This window comes from Ammospiza nelsoni, chromosome 6, assembly GCF_027579445.1.
Source record: "Ammospiza nelsoni isolate bAmmNel1 chromosome 6, bAmmNel1.pri, whole genome shotgun sequence".
Lineage (NCBI taxonomy): Eukaryota > Metazoa > Chordata > Aves > Passeriformes > Passerellidae > Ammospiza > Ammospiza nelsoni.
The window spans coordinates 61,680,251-61,697,388 of record NC_080638.1 but is presented as its reverse complement, the minus strand read 5'-3'; the positions used below and the strand labels follow the sequence as shown (position 1 = coordinate 61,697,388).

At 42.2% G+C, this 17,138-nt stretch overlaps 1 protein-coding gene across 2 annotated transcripts in view; it reads left to right on the top strand.

The window, feature by feature from the left end:
- Window positions 1-10,176, top strand: part of MAPK1IP1L (mitogen-activated protein kinase 1 interacting protein 1 like) — a 33,348-nt gene extending 23,172 nt beyond the window's left edge. The window contains exons 2-4 of one of the 2 annotated variants that reach the window (XM_059473940.1): window positions 5,093-5,120; window positions 6,061-6,774; window positions 7,503-10,176. In XM_059473940.1, the coding sequence (XP_059329923.1) occupies window positions 5,093-5,120; window positions 6,061-6,774; window positions 7,503-7,514 (754 nt within the window). In that variant the 3' untranslated portion in view covers window positions 7,515-10,176. The remainder of the gene's footprint in view (window positions 1-5,092; window positions 5,121-6,060; window positions 6,775-7,502) is intronic. The other variant, XM_059473942.1, reaches the window with a different exon arrangement.
- Window positions 10,177-17,138: the final 6,962 nt, after the last annotated feature.

Genomic DNA, 17,138 nt, shown 5'->3' with positions numbered 1-17,138 from the left:
TTTAAATTATTAGGTGTTTCCTGACAGGTTTATTTAAATTACAAGGTATTTCTTGAAAGGTTTATTTAAATTACAAGGTATTTCTTAAAAGGGTTATTTAAATTATTAGGAGGAACTTGAAAAGTTCACTGTGTTTCCACAGAGGTCTGGGTTGTTCCATGTGGTCATAAATAACTTGGGAAATGAGATGAGCAGTGTCCTGTTGATACAAAGCCATTCAGGAAAGTAAGGAAGGATTGGGTAATAAATGAGCAAAAATAATTCAATGGCAATAAATCTGCTGTGATTCAGAGTAGATAAATGTAGAGTGGTGCATATAATTTCACATATAAAATGCTGAGCTGACCCTTGACACTGAGGAGTGAAATATTGCCCCAGAAGTGTCAGTTCCATAGGGATCTAAAAGCAGCTGAAAAATGAAGAAATGTTAGGAAGGAAATAGAAGACAAACCAGAGCATAATTATGATACTGTATAAATCAATGGTTATCCCACATCTTCAATTCTCTGTGGTTCTTTCTTGTCATTCATCCCAAAAGATACAAAAGACTTGGAAAAGCCTCAAATTGAGGCAGGGAGAATAATCAGAGGTAGGGAATAATCAAAGGTAGGGAAGAGCTGCTGCACCAGGGTCAGGGGAATAAGCTGGAACTCAGCCTGGAGAAGGCAGAGATGAAAGAAAATGGTAAAAATCTGTAGGATAATGATCAGCATGGGCAGGCTGGGTGAGAACAGACTTGCTGATTTCCTCAGTTGCAAGTGCAAGTAGTAAAATCCAGGTTTAGAACAAAAAAAGGAGGTGGCTTTTGTGCAACAAATAGCAGCCTGTGGAGTGCCTTGCCAGTGGGTGTTGTAGGAACAGCTCTCAAAAAAAGTGGGCAAATGAGACATCCCCTCGTCTAAGTGAGGAAACTGGATTTGTGTGTTTGTGGAAAAGGAATTATTTGAGGGTTATTGCTCCATGGAAATTGTCTACAGCTGATTCAAATACAGATTTGAATCATTGAAGTGTTGGGGTGAGAGTCATTGCTGTTCTTGTTCTTCTCTACTGGTCATAGATAAAATGGGATGCTGGGCTAAATGGCCCTTGTCTGATCAGAGCTAAATATATAATATATAAATGTACAATGTATATAAATAACATAATATAAATATATAATTTATATAATTTATATTATATATAAATATAATATATATAATATAAAATATACAAATAATATAATGTAAGTCATTCCTATTCTTGTTCTTCTCTACTTTAAGACAAAATGGGATGCTGAGCTAAATGGCCCCTTGTGTGATCAGAGCTGTCCTGAGGTCAGGAGATTGTGTAGATAGTAACAAACTTAAAATACAGTTTCAGAGAAGATTGTACAAATAATATAATGTAAATAAATAATACAATATAAATATATAATAATATAATATAATATAATATAAATACATAATACAATATATAAATATAAAAATAATATATAAATAATATAATATAGATATATAATTTAGATTATGTGTATTGTATAAATATATATAATATAAATATATAATATATACAAATAATATAATGTAAGTAAGTAATATAATATAAATATATAATAATATACTATAATATAAATACATAATACAATATATAAATATAAAATAATATATAGATAATATAATATAAATATATAATTTATATTATATTCATTATATAAATATTATATATATAATATAAATATATAATATATACAAATAATATAATGTAAGTCATTCCTATTCTTGTTCTTCTCTACTTTAAGACAAAATGGGATGCTGAGCTGAATGGCCCTTGTGTGATCAGAGCTGTCCTGAGGTCAGGAGATTGTGTAGATAGTAACAAACTTAAAATACAGTTTCAGAGAAGATTGTACAAATAATATAATGTAAGTAAATAATATAATATAAATATATAATAATACAATATAATATAAATACATAATACAATATATAAATATATAAAATAATATAAATATAATTTAGATTATATGCATTATATAAATATAATATATATAATATAGATATATAATATATACAAATAATATAATGTAAGTCATTCCTATTCTTGTTCTTCTCTACTTTAAGACAAAATGGGATGCTGAGCTAAATGGCCCTTGTGTGATCAGAGCTGTCCTGAGGTCAGGAGATTGTGTAGATAGTAACAAACTTAAAATACAGTTTCAGAGAAGATTGTACAAATAATATAATGTAAATAAATAATATAATATAAATATATAATAATATAATATAATATAAATACATAATACAATATATAAATATAAAAATAATATATAAATAATATAATATAGATATATAATTTAGATTATGGTATTGTATAAATATATATAATATAAATATATATACAAATAATATAATGTAAGTAAATAATATAATATAAATATATAATAATATAATATAATATAAATACATAATACAATATATAAATATATAAATAATACATAGATAATATAATATAAATATATAATTTATATTATATTCATTATATAAATATAATATATATAATATAAATATATAATATATACAAATAATATAATGTAAGTCATTCCTATTCTTGTTCTTCTCTACTTTAAGATAAAATGGGATGCTGAGCTAAATGGCCCTTGTGTGATCAGAGCTGTCCTGAGGTCAGGAGATTGTGTAGATAGTAACAAACTTAAAATACAGTTTCAGAGAAGATTGTACAAATAATATAATGTAAGTAAATAATATAATATAAATATATAATAAAATAATACAATATAAATATATAATACAATATATAAATATAAAATAATATATAAATAATATAATATAGATATATAATTTATATTATATTTATTATATAAATATTATATATAATATAAATATATAATATATACAAATAATATAATGTAAGTCATTCCTATTCTTGTTCTTCTCTACTTTAAGATAAAATGGGATGCTGAGCTAAATGGCCCTTGTGTGATCAGAGCTGTCCTGAGGTCAGGAGATTGTGTAGATAGTAACAAACTTAAAATACAGTTTCAGAGACGATTGTACAAATAATATAATGTAAGTAAATAATATAATATAAATATATAATAATATAATATAAATACATAATACAATATATAAATATAAAAATAATATATAAATAATATAATATAGATATATAATTTAGATTATGTGTATTGTATAAATATATATAATATAAATATATAATATATACAAATAATATAATGTAAGTAAATAATATAATATAAATATATAATAATATAATATAAATACATAATACAATATATAAATATATAAAATAATATATAGATAATATAATATAAATATATAATTTATATTATATGCATTATATAAATATAATATATATAATATAAATATATAATATATACAAATAATATAATGTAAGTCATTCCTATTCTTGTTCTTCTCTACTTTAAGACAAAATGGGATGCTGAGCTAAATGGCCCTTGTGTGATCAGAGCTGTCCTGAGGTCAGGAGATTGTGTAGATAGTAACAAACTTAAAATACAGTTTCAGAGAAGATTGTACAAATAATATAATGTAAATAATGTGGATATATATTAACCTAAGGGAGTAAAATGTAAGTAATGTGGATATATATTAACCTAAGGGAGCTTAAAAACCTCTTTGATCTGGGCTTTCTGTACAAACCTCCATCCCTGGGACCATTCTCTGTTTAGAAGTCAGTTCTTCACCATCAGCAAGGGCAATACAAGGATTGTGTTTGTGGGGACCAACTTTGCAGTAGTATTTCTACTTTTCACTTGTCTTTTACATTTTTCCTGCTCTTATGTCCCTACACTCTCCCCTAAAGCTTTTTAGCTGCTCTTGGTAATCTTTTTAAACACTTCCTCACCTGTGGTTCTGTGTTAATGTCTCATTGGTCCCTAATTTTTGGTGCCTATTTATGTGGAAGTGAGGAGAGGTTGGGAGTTGGATACACATGAGTGACACCTCTGCAGTCAATTACTGCAGTTGGGGAATGTAAATGAAAACACCCTCTGCCCTTGGTGTTATTATTTATTCTGAAATAACTGGAGGATAAGCCATCAGCAAGCTGTAGTTCTTTTATTTTGGGCAGTGAGATCTGTGTGATTCCAGCTCTGAGGTCCCCAACATGAGAAGGACCTGTTGGGACAAGTCCAGAGGAGGCCATGGAGCTGCTCCAGGGCTGGAGCCAGGCTGGGAGAGCTGGGGGTGCTGCCCTGGAGAGGAGAAGGCTCCAGGGAGAGCTCAGAGCCCCTGGCAGGGCCTGAAGGGGCTCCAGGAGAGCTGCAGAGGGACTGGGGACAAGGGATGGAGGGACAGGAGCCAGGGAATGGCTGCCAGTGCCAGAGGGCAGGGATGGGAGTGGGAGATTGGGGGCAATTTTGAGGGTGGGCAGGCCCTGGCACAGGTGCCCAGAGCAGCTGTGGCTGCCCCTGGATCCCTGGCAGTGCCCCAGGCCAGGTTGGATGGGCTTGGAGCAGTCTGGGACAGTGGCAGGTGTCCCTGCCCATGGCAGGGGGTTGTAACCAGGTGATCTTCAATGTCCCTTCCAACCCAAACCATCCCATCATTCTCTGATTTAATCGTGTTTTGGTTTAGAGGTATTGACTTCACCCACAAGAATCCTGCTTTACCTTTTCCAAATCCCAGTTTAGAAAACACCTGGAATCCTTCCCAGGCATCCCTGTCTGGGCAGGCTCCATATGAAGGCTTAAAATCTTTTTTGCTATTGCAATGTGACCCATTTAGCTCCTGTGTCACACCTGTCTGAGAGGAGGCAGGTGGAGGCTCAGGCCTTCCCTTTCCATGGGAACTTTATCCAGAGAAAAGTGTTTGGGTCACTCTGTGAGCACAGGGAGGCAGCTGGGACAGGGCTAAAACACAGAGAGAAGATTTATTCCCCTTATCTCACCAAGTGGGGATCCCCAAAGCAACACCTGGCACAGGTGTCCTGATCCCTGCCCCAGGAGCTGCTGTGCCCCACATGAGACAAATGTAGATGTCTCAGTTAGTCTTGCTTAAAAATACCTTTATTATTTTCAACAAATTTCACTTTATCTTACCTTACTTTTCAGCACAATGTCTGGAACTGATGATTTTTCGGTAAGTAACAGTTTTTCTTTCCTGAAGATCAGCTGTCACCATCATATTTTCTGAAAAATCTCTTTACCCAGGATTTTTCTCCTGGGAAGCTGAGAAGCCTCAGAGAAAAAAAAAAAAAAAAAAAAAAAAAAAAAAACTATAATTATCTGATTTGTTCTCCTGTGTTTTGCTACTTTGGAATGTGGTTGGAAATTGTTTATCCAACATGTGAATTGTTTTTACTTATTGGCTAGTGATGACCAAGCTGTGTCAGACTCTCAAGAGAGAGTCATGAGTTTTTTATTATTATCTTTTTAGCTTTCTGTCTGTATCCTTTCTGTATTCTTTAGTACAATTTAGTTTAGTATTCTTTAATGTAATATAGATCATAAAATAATAAATTAGCGTTCTAAGAGCATGGAGCCAGGTTCATCATTCCTCCCTTTGTCGAGGGTCTCAGAAAATACCACAATCAGCCAGTTGTGTTGATTATTAAAAGCTGACATCGTTTTTTGAAGGAAAAGGGGAGCTGACAGCTGAGACATCTCCTCTGTGTCACAGTAATGGTGTTTTCCTTTTGGGTAGAGGTAGCAATCAATCCCTGGACTAAACATCAGAAGCTGCTCGTGGGTTCTCTCCTGTGGCATTAACCAAGGGGCCGTGCTTTCATGCCATCGGGATAGCTGCAATGGAAATTTAGGGAAATGTTTTCAGGTTTGTGCTGCAGCTGCCTGTTGTTCCGTGTGCTGGGGTCGCCTTTTATCTCTTGGGTTTTTAACTGTGGCCTGTCAGAATGCCTCTGCTGCCTTAGCGATAGGAGCTGCCCAGAAATGAATGTAATCGTGTGTGTGCAGCCACCAGAGCTCCTCTCCTCCCTCGGCAGCTGGGCTGTGTGGGGGGGATGGCTGCAGCCGGGAATGCCGGCCCGCACATTCCATCCTCACCGCCCTTTGTCTTTCAGTTGGCAGATGCTTTACCAGACCAGTCGCCTGCTAAAACCTCCAAAGTGAGCAGCACCAAGCCTGGCCAGCAGCCCGGGCAGCCTCCGCAGGGCTGGCCGGCTTCCAACCCTTGGAATAACCCCAGCGCCCCCCCTATGACTCCAACGGGACTGCCACCCAACACCTCGGCTTCCAGCGTGCCCTTCGGACCTCCTCCCACGGGAATGTATCCTTCAATGCCCCCGGGACCGCCTGCTCCATTTCCTCCTCCTCCTACCGGACCCTCCTGCCCTCCTCCTGGTGGTCCATATCCACCCCCAACTGTGCCAGGTCCTGTCCCACCAGGGCAGTACCCTCCACCAAATATGCCCTTTCCAGAGCTTCCACGACCTTACGGAGGTCCAACAGAGCCAGCTGCGCCTCCTGCTCCTGTTGGGCCGTGGGGATCCATGCCCTCTGGGGCGTGGGGACCAACAATGGGAGGGCAGTATCCTGCTCCCAGCATGCCATATCCGCCCCCAGGGCCATATTCTGCTCCCACCCAGACTCCAGGGGCTGCGCCGACGGTACCGTGGGGGACGGTGCCGCCCGGAACGTGGGGACCGACACCGCCCGGCCCATTCCCTCCGCCCACGGGATCATATCCAGCTCCAGGACTATATCCTACGCCCCCTAATCCTTTTCAAGTGCCATCTGGTCCTGCTGGTGCTCCATCAATGCCTGGTGGTCCCCATGTGAGTATTTCATTTTGGTCTCAAGTTACTCTAAAGTGTTTCACTTTAAAGTGGGGAAATTCAGTAGTGTAAAACCTGTTAGTGCAGGTAAGGAGTTTCAGCACATCTCGAGTTTTGTTCATCAAGTCAGTGGCATAACAGCAATCTAAATATTAAATGTACCAGAATGGCTAAATTATGTTAATTTATATTTATTAAATTATGTCACTATTATGTTATGTTATATGTATAGTATTATATTATAGTATATTATAGTATACGTATAGTATATTATATTTATAGTATATCATAGTATATAATATAATATGATATATAATATAATATAATATTATGTAATATTATGTAATATTATGTAATATTATGTGGTATAATATACTGTGGTATAATATTATACCATAGTATTATTTTATTGTTATATCTCACATTATATACATTTATATTATTATTTTATACATATCTAAAAATAATTATTTTATTATTATAGTAGTCTTCCACTGCTTGGAAAAACTCTGAAAGCCAAGAAAAGGGGGAAAGTGTTGTAATAATTCTGAAAGAGGAAATATTCTCATCCCTTTAATCAAGAATAATTGTTCCCCTTGCTGATACAGCAATAAGGAGAGAATAACAGAATATAAGGATGAATTTGTGATTAATTAACAATATTTGTAACTGTGAGTGAGCTGCCATGTGACAAGCCTGTACTGACCATGCCTTATTGTCTCTTGCAGCCTTACCGCTGAATACGTCCTGGGCAACAAAATACTGTAGTTTTCCACCTTCATCCACTACTTACAGAGATTTTTACAGTTTTTGTTTCAGTAATGTATGGGGCTATGAAGAATATTGCCTCTTGTATGTGCATTTGAGGTATGAAGGAGCAGTTTACATCAATTTACCTTGCTCATATGCTGGCATAATTATTTGGTTTAATCAAGTGAAATACAAAGAGAAGAAATCAACTAACACACCTGTGGTTCTTATGTTGGCAAGTATTCCTTGGAAAAAGAGGAGTTGCCATGTAAGGATTATAAAGAATCAGGCCCATGGAATTTTAAAAAGTTAATTCTTAAATTAATGCTTTAAGTCTCGTTGCCAGACTCCTGCTGGTCATTGAACGATGGATAGTCATATTTTGTCTATTTTCAGGTTATTCTAAAAAGTCAATAGAGAAAGTGTTTCAACATTTTAGTCAAGAAACCTAATTTTTGAACGTGCTACAGTAATTCAGACTAACAAGACAGAGCATGTGAACTCGAAGGCTTTCTCAGCATTTTGTACATACTCAAACCAATTGCTCGGTCTGGACTACGGAGGAGAAGAGCCACGTTTGGAAGCCTTGGTGTGACTTGTCAGCATACTGCTGGGGTTCACAAACAGGCATTCCTGTGCAAGTGAAATAACCTGGATGTGCAGTTAACTTTGAATCAGCAAAATGTGAGTTTTATGCATGCAAATGAGGACATCCTGTTGCCAGTTCTCATTCTGTGGTGGTTGGAAGTTTGGCTTGGTCTGTGTAAAGAGAAACTGATTCCCCACGTAGGTACTTCCCTATTTCTGACCTGGGTTCTAGTCATTTCAAATTTGACTTGCCTGCTGGGTTGTGTAAACCTGGCAGACTTTTTCAGAGTCCCTGGAAACTGAACTTGAGCTTAAAACCCAACCTGAGCATTCCCTTCCCAGCAGTTTTTGGCACAGTCGTGTCACAGCAGAGATCCCCGTTGGGCGCGAGGGGCTCTCGTTGGCTGTCCCTGGGAGCAGCCCCTGTTCCCAGCTGGGTGTGTGCATACCTCACAAAGTAGGAGGAATTTGGGAGAAATTGAATGTCAGGAAGCCTGTGCACTGCTGTGCAGCTGCCTCTCCCCAGGGGCACTGCCCTGAGCTTTCTTGTTCTTGCCATATCTGTGCCAAGCACGCCCGCGGGGTTTGCCGAGGCCGCGGCTCTTGGTGGTACTTCATGGCCTGCACTCGGACCACGGACAGTCTGTTTCCTCCCCAGCTGGGGATCTCCTGACTTAGCCTCTGTGGGTAGAATTAGGAACAGATTTTGCTTCACATGGTAGCTCATTAGGGAGTCTTTGTATCATGGAACTGTGAACACGAGTTAATTCTCTTCCAGTGCTTTCGTGGCTTCCTGCATGCGTGCGATGGACACAATAAAATAAAAGCACATGGGGTGACCTGGTGGTGATGCTCCTTGGTAGTTGCAGCCTTTATGGCAAAGTCCTACAGTATTTTTGCAGGAGAAAGCAGCCAGATGAGCTGTGGCTGCTTTAATCCAACATCATGAAAGCTGATAGCAAAGGAATGTCTATTTTTTCTTTTAGGAAGACAATACTGGAGCTAAACAAAAATACTTTAACACTTCAACTTAAACCCCAGCAACTTAACCCTTGGAATAAGTACCAAAAGTGCAAGTCTTCACTAACCTTAAAAAAAACCCCAGTTACCCCCCAAGCAGACTTGGCAAGACTAATTAAAAATTAACATAAGCAACATTGACTGCATTTGCTTAAGTGCTTTTTTGATACCTGCAGCCTTAGACTGTAAATCATTGTAATGAAAAAAACATTTATTCCAAATGAATGGATCATGCAGTAGCAGCCCTCCAGTTGGAATTGCACTGGCCATATGTCTCTGCAGGGAATGGGAAGAGGTAGGAAAGGATAAAGCAAAAGTAGCAAGTAATGATTTTTGGAAAGGGGTTTTGTAAAAGTAACTAGACTTCTAGGTTCTTCCTGAAATAGGCAGGATTTATTACTGGAACATTTAGGCTAAAATTCAATATATATGGGATGTTTTTCAATGTATATTCGTATTTCTTGAGGTCATGAAAACTGTTTCATAACCCCTTTGTTTTTGTGAGCAGAGTTCTTTGCATAGCAGTGAAAAGGGTATTCCTGTTAATCTATTGTGTAAAAACTCAAGGTGTCACTATATACTGTGTAGTAACTTTATCACATGTTATGTCAAGTGTGAGCAACTTCTGGCCTGAAGCTTTTGCAATGGAATTTGTACATTTCTATGCATCATTTTGAGTTCAATTGCTGAGGAGTTTGTTTTGACTTGTGCTTTGAGGTTGACATACTGCATTTGTTTACAATACGAAATATAAGCAATCACATCTTTAAAGTATAGATTATCACCTGCTGCTGTATTTTCTTTAGATGAAACAAATATTGCTGTATGATAGTGAGAAGCTATAAATACAGGATTTGATATTTTTTTGAAAATGCTGTCACTTTTGTATAAGATTAGACATTAAACGTATTTTCAAGACTGTTGTGTTCACTGTTTTTCAATTCCTGCTTTTGACATGCCTGTGTAGACTTTTGCCTTGAATGAATAGTAAAAATAGGACATCCTTGATTTGCAAAGCCTGAATATAAAATCAGAATTACTTGACTTCTGTGAGTGTTTTTCCTCTTCCTTTTGTGATATTTGCAGCCTGTACATGAGGGATATTAAATGTGGATGGGACCATGGCTCTGGTGTAGCATGTCAGCCCCAGGTACTGCCTGCTCACAAATTCCTTGGTAATTAGGAGAGAAAATATCTGATCTTGCTTGCTCCAGAGGAGGAATGAGACTGGTTTTTACCTGTGAAGAGTTGTGTGTGTGTGTTTTCCCTGCCCCTGAACCATTCCTGTGCCAGATTGACGCACGTGGATGTGATAAGTGACCCCCAATCCCCTGTTCTTACACACTTGCCAGGAGTTTGATGGGATAAAGTGAATAACAGAAACTCCAGGGCTTGGCATCAGTGTGAGCTGCTGAATTTGGGCATCACTTGTGGCTGCATTTCCCTGTATTGGCTTGCAGAGCAGTCACACTGAGCTGGCCAGTGCTGCTGCCTTGGTTCACACCTTCACCCTTCAGGGCAGGTAAAAATGGCAGCAGTGAGCAGGAAATAATGGAAACAAAAAGCTCTTTTTAGGCCATGGTCCAAAAATAATCCTGACATCTGTTAATAGAGCAGTGCAGTGTGTGGGCAGTGCTTTGTCCTGACTGTTCAGCTGTGGGATTGTCCCTTCCTCTGGATTTCCCAAATGAATTCTGTCTGCAGCTCCTGTGCGCCAGTGAGGACATGGCCATGCAGATCCATTTGTGTTAATTGCTGCCCTGCAGACCCAGGAAACTTCAGCTGAATATTTTTGAGGGACCAAGTCCTGTGAGAGGGGGCTGGGAAGGGGCTCAGCCTGGAGAAAAGGAGGCTCAGGGGGGACCTTGGGCTCTGCACAGCTCTGAGTGCAGTCTGGGCTCTGCTCCCCGGGAACAAGGGACAGGATGAGAGGGAATTGATCTGCACCAGGGGAGCTTTAGATTGAATGTTAGAGGAAATTTCCTCCTGGAAGGAATGGCCCAAGCCTGGCACAGCTGCCCAGGGAGCCCCATCCTGGAGGGATTTAAAGGCTGTGTGGATGTGGCACTTGGGGACAGGGGTCAGTGGTGGCCTTGGCAGTGCTGGGGGAATGGTTGGACTCGATCTTAGAGGGCTTCTCCAAACAGATTCAGTGGTTCTAAGTGTTATTTATTTATATAATTCTTAGGAGAGGAGTAAAAGCTGTTCAGGGCTGTTGCAGAGTGGTCAGTGCAGGGTTCATCCCGCTGTGGATATGTCAGTTCTGCTCCTCTCCTGTGAAGGAGGTGCCCAAACTCCTGTGGGTGAGCCCAGCTCCATTGCTGTGCCCAGCCACCAATGGATCCACTGCCCAGCCACTCCAAACTGTCCCAGGAGAGAGAGGTGGTGATCACAGGGTGGTTTGGGTTGGAAGGGGCCTTAAAAACCATCTCATTCCACCCCTGCTGTGGGCAGGGATTCCTCCCACCTTGATAGGAAGGGTGTCCTGAGCCTCAGTGCAGTGAGAGCCCTTCAGCATCCGTGGAAGGATGAAATGGTCCCATGTGTATTTTTATTAATATTGGCTGCCCTATTTCTAAATATCAGAATTCCAGTTGTTGGAGGGCAATTCCATACACACCAAACAGCCATTTATTCACCAGGCACTGGTGTCTGAGTAATGAAAAAACAAAAGTTTCAGCTTTCACCCAGAGCTTCCAGCCAACTCCTCCACACTCCCAGTGTCCCACCAGGGTGTGCTCACCCCAGGCACAGGGGATGAGCAGGGGGATCTCAGGAGGATTGGACCCCAACGTGTCCCTGGGTTGGTGTTGGAGGTGTTTGTGCCCTGCAGGGCAGTGAGCTCTGCACCCACAGCCCCCATCCCTGGGCAGGGGTCTGGAGAGGGCTGGTGCCTCCACTGGTGTGATAAATCCTCTATTTCACTCACTGCTGGCCCAGCTTCCCCATTTCCAAGGGTGATGTAGTGGGATGAGCTGCTGTAACTTTTCCTCTGCTCTCACAGGCCAGTGGAATGAGTTAACTAAAAATGCCAGCTGATAGCAGAGAGGGGACGTATTTTTGGTCACTCTTACCTGCAGAACCTCTCAGGTTTGTTGGAAGTTGTGGCTGCCCCACCTCTGGAATTGTCCAAGGCCAGGTTGGATGGGGCTTGGAACAACCTGGAGTCCCTACTCATGGCAGTGTTGGAATTGGATCATCTCTAAGGTCTGATCCCACCCAAACCACCTGGGATTCTGTGATAGTTTTGTTTCTGAGGTCCCCTGGCTGGTCAGGCTGTGCTGTTTGGTGGCAATGGGACTTTGCATCCCCTGAGCTGCCGTGCAGTCCCAAGCTACACCCAGGTCAGTGCACAGCAGGAACAGTTCTCTCCCTGTTATCACCTTCCAAAGGAACCCTCCCTGTTAAATGAGACTGGGAGATAAAATCTCAGTGCCTGTGTTCTGTGCCCTTCCCAGCTTTCTCATGACAGCACAGGGAAGGGCTGTGATGAGCAGCCCTTGGCACACCTCGGGTTTCATTTCAGGTCCCTCTCCTGCTGGCTGTGCAAGATCTTACCTGCTGCTGCACATTCATGTTCTTGTGATTAGGGGATGGAATTCCTGTAGCAATTAACCCCTAGACTCCTGCATCAGCTCAGTTTCATTCCAAGCGGGAACCAGGAACTTCCCAGTGTCCCTTCCCACCAGAATCACACATCACTCTTAGGAAGTAGTGCTGGTTAAAAGCAAATATGGAATTTATCCATTCTTGAAGTAAATTCAGGAGATGATAAAAGACACTGGATTTCATTTGGGAATTCCTGGGCTTGGCAAGAATGGGGAGTGGCATGAAGCTGTGCCAGGGTGGGTTAAGGTTGGATATCAGGATAGGTTCTTCCCCCAGAGGGTGCTGGCACTGCCCAGGGAATGGGCACAGCCCCGAGGCTGCCAGAGCTCCAGGGGGTTTGGACAGCAGTGCCAGGGATGCCCAGGGTGGGATTGTTGGGGGTCTGGGCAGGAGCAGGGGCTGGATCAATGATCCTTGTGGGTCCATCCCACTCAGGATACTCTGTGACACCCCTGGCCCATGAATGCAGCGTTGTCCTGGGGTAGATCCATGCTGAGAACCCAGAAGTGTGCCCTGAAAAGGGCATTTTGTCAGGATACTCCATTTTCTGAGCTGTTAAAGGATAATGAAAAGTAACCCTGTGCTGTGGTGCCTTTTGAAAGAAACCTGCTCCATTTGCACAATGTGAAATCTTCACATCCCAGTGCTGTGTGACAGAAATGGTTCAGAGGGGTTGTTTCCAATTTGCCTGCGCTCCCTTCAGTTACAGACAACACCCTCCAGCAAAGAGAAGGTGGCAGAATATCACAGTTTAAATTCACTCAAAGTGGGGAAATTGCTGCTTTCATACCCTGCTGCTGCTCTCCCTGTGTGCCCAGCTCTGTCAAGCCAGGCTTTGCTGGCACTCCTCAAGGACACAGAGTTGTTGATCTTGGAGGTTTTTTAATTGAGCTGCTTCAAAGTCCCATCAGCTTCCACACCAGGCTTTCATTTCTGCATTTCTGCCCGGATTCTGTCCTGTTTTCCCCTCAGAAAGCAACAAATATAATAATTTAGTAATAATAATATAAAAATATAAACCTGGAATACTGGGCTGATCATAGTCATGGCTCTGTGCTGCCACTGTCACCATCCTTGTTTGATGCTCCTCTCCTGTCCTGGCTGGCAGAGTAGGGAGCTGCTAAAAGGACAGTGGGAGTGGACTGACATCAAGCAAAAACTGCTCTGAGTGGGTCAAAAAAAATATATAAGGTGTTGGAAAACCATTTTTGAGTGTTGTGTGAAAGCAACAGAGGCTTTCAGAGAAAGCAACAGAGAAATCCAGAGGCCCCTCTGGATTTTGCTCTCAGTGCTGGAGCTGCCCCTCCACCACCCTGCTCATCACCACAGGGCTCTGCTGCTGCTCCCCCTGCCCTGCCAAGCCTCTGGGACAGGTGGCTGTGTTTGATTATTGATTATTTTAACACGGAATTTGATAAAAAACGGCAAAACCAACGTTTTAGTGGCATATGGTGCTGCTGGGCGAGGTTGTTAGGACCTGCAGTTTGCACAGACACTGCCTGAGCCCTGGCTCTGCAGGAGGAACACAAACTCAGGAGGTTTAAATCTGAGCCCTGCTCAGTGTAGAGGTTCACAGCAGGATGGATTCCTGTGCTCTGCAAAAATCTAGTGCAGGAAAGAAGGAAAAGGACTCCTCCAAAGCTTTTCCCTCTCCTCTGGTTTCCTGAGATTTGGCAAAAACCACCCACTGAGGTTGGATTTGTGTTTCCCAACCTCAAAGATTCTGTGATTGCTCTGTAATAAAGTTGTTCTAAACCCTGCAGAGTGGTTGGTACTGAGGCTTTCTGCTGCCTGAGGCTGAGCTGTCCTGCCTTTCTTTGCCCTTCATGTTTTCCCAGCCCCATGTGCTCAGGGTGGTGTCACACAGGGATTTTGCTCTCATTATGGAGCATCTGTCCCAGAGACAAGGAGGGTTTTCCCCGCCCTCAGTGAACTGATGAAATCCCTTCCTGCAGCACAGCACTGTTCCTCTCAGCTCTTTAGGCTGGAGTGGTTTCTGGAGGGGTTGGCTGAGTGTGGGCAAGAAAAGCACCAAGGTCTTGGATTTTGATGGCAACGAGCCCTGGGGGCTTTGGCCCCATCTGCAGCAGCATTTGGGGTCACTGCAGGCATTGCTCCTGCAGTTATTTAATCATATTTGCATGCAGGATTCTCCATAAGAGCCCCTGGGCACCAGCCTGCAGAGGAGGATGGAATTTCTATCAAGCTCAAAGCCAGGGGGAGTGTGAGGACTTCTGTAAAATCTCTGCTGACACAAATTGCTACGAGACTCATTTAATGCTCCAAAAGCAACTTCTGCTCAGCTCTGAGTGCCAGCCTCAAAGTGCTCCTCATTTCCTCATCTTCAATCACACAAAAGCTTCAAGGTTGGCAGGGTTTTGCTCATCCACAGCCCCAGCGTGAGTGGATGGGTGGAGATTTTTGGGGTGGACTTGCAGCTCTCCAGGGCAGGAGGGGCTGGGTGAGTGCAGCTTGGGTTTCCCAGGAGGAGGAGGGAGCTCCAGAGGCAGGATTTTGCTTTGGAGCTTTATAAAAAGAATAAAAGGAGGATAAAGAGCAAGCCCAGACCTGCTGGTACACTGAGGGTTCATGTGAGCAGCAGGGGTGGTGCTGCTTATCCCCCTGGTTTTCCTTTCTTTGCCATCAAACTCGGGGTGCTGAAATTCTCAACCTTCCTCTGATGGAGCTTTTCCCCAGTGCTGGGGCAGAGTGATTCTGGGGAGGGGGAGATGGGGATGCAGCCCAAAAAGCTTTGGAATTAACTAAATCCTCAAAAGTGCAGGAGGAGAAGGAGAATGAGAAGGAGAAGGAGAAGGAGAAGGAGAAGGAGAAGGAGAAGGAGAAGGAGAAGGAGAAGGAGAAGGAGAAGGAGAAGGAGAAGGAGAAGGAGAAGGAGAAGGAGAAGGAGAAGGAGAAGGAGAAGGAGAAGGAGAAGGAGAAGGGACACTCCTCATCCCTGCTCTCAGAAGCCCTGGGATGAAATTGCTCAAGTCTGGCCTGTCCCAGAGGAGATTCCCATTGCCTGATTTTGCTGTGATGCATTTTTTTATTGCCTAGGAGAGTCAGAGGTGACTCAGGCCCTGGAATTCAGGGCTGGAGCTGTGGTGACACCTCAGGGAAGGGCCATGAGGGCTCCACAAAGGCTCCTCAAAGCCTCATCCCCAGTCTGAGGCAGAAAGGAGGAGATGCTGTCCCAGCTCCCCAGGCTGGGAGGTGGCACAGGCAGAGACGGTGGCTGAATTTAGCACTTGGGGACGGTGCCAAGCACAGCCCCCGTGGCAGATCTGCAGCCCAAACATTGCACACTGTGGGTGCTGCCAGTCCCACGCACATCAGGCCACAGGAATCACAAGGCAGGGAAATGTGGATGTGGGTTTTTCTGCTCTGGGAGGGGAAGTGCATCTCTCACACCATGGAGATTCTTGCCCTCTGGACTGGTTTCCTCCAATTAATTCACCATCAGCTTTCTGTTTATTATTTTCCATTACTGCTTTAAAGTTATTCAGTAACCCAAATGACTGCTTTAAGGTATTTCCCTTCTGGAGATGAATTATCTGTTGCACTGGGGTGTTTTTCCACAGCTGCAGTGAGGAGCATCAACCTCCCCAAGCAGGCCCAGCCACTGTCAGGCATCATTTGGCTCTTGCCATTGGAGAAACGCTGGGAATTCCAAAATGGGGAAAGCAACTCGTGCTTGGAGTGTTTGGCTGCAGTGAAGGGCAAGCTGAGAGCACGTCCCCAGAAATGGGGTGGTGTTCTCACGGCTGATCCACCTCCCTGGCTCCTCCATCTCCCACCCCTGGGTTTGCAATTTGGGGCTTCAAACCATCCATGGTACCAAGGTGTCACAGACATCTTTTATGGAAAATCCTTTCCTTAGGATTTTTCCTCCTGAGAAGCTGAGAGGCCTCAGGAACAAAATGTAAACATTGATTATCTGCTGCTGTGGAATGCAACAGGTGCATCTGTGATTGCTCTCATGGGGATGTTTCTAATTAATGGCCAATCACAGTCAGCTGGATCAGACAGAGAGTCCGAGCCACAAACCTTTGTTATCATTCTTTGCTATTCTATTCTTATCTAAGCCTTCTGATGAAATCCTTCCTTCTATTCTTTTAGTATAGTTTTAATGTAACATATATCATAAAATTATAAATCAAGCCTTCTGAAACATGGAGTCAGATCCTCATCTCTTCCCTCATCCTCAGACCCCTGTGAACACGGTCACACCAAGGAGGGTTTTGTTTTACATTGAGGATTCTCTAAAGCAACCAAGATACTTGGAAGTGCTTAAAAAAATTCAAACCCACAGAATGTATTGGTTTTTGAGGCCATGAGTAACTCTTTACCCACTTTGGAGGAGCCAGGGCTGCGTGGCCAAGCATCACAAGGCTGTG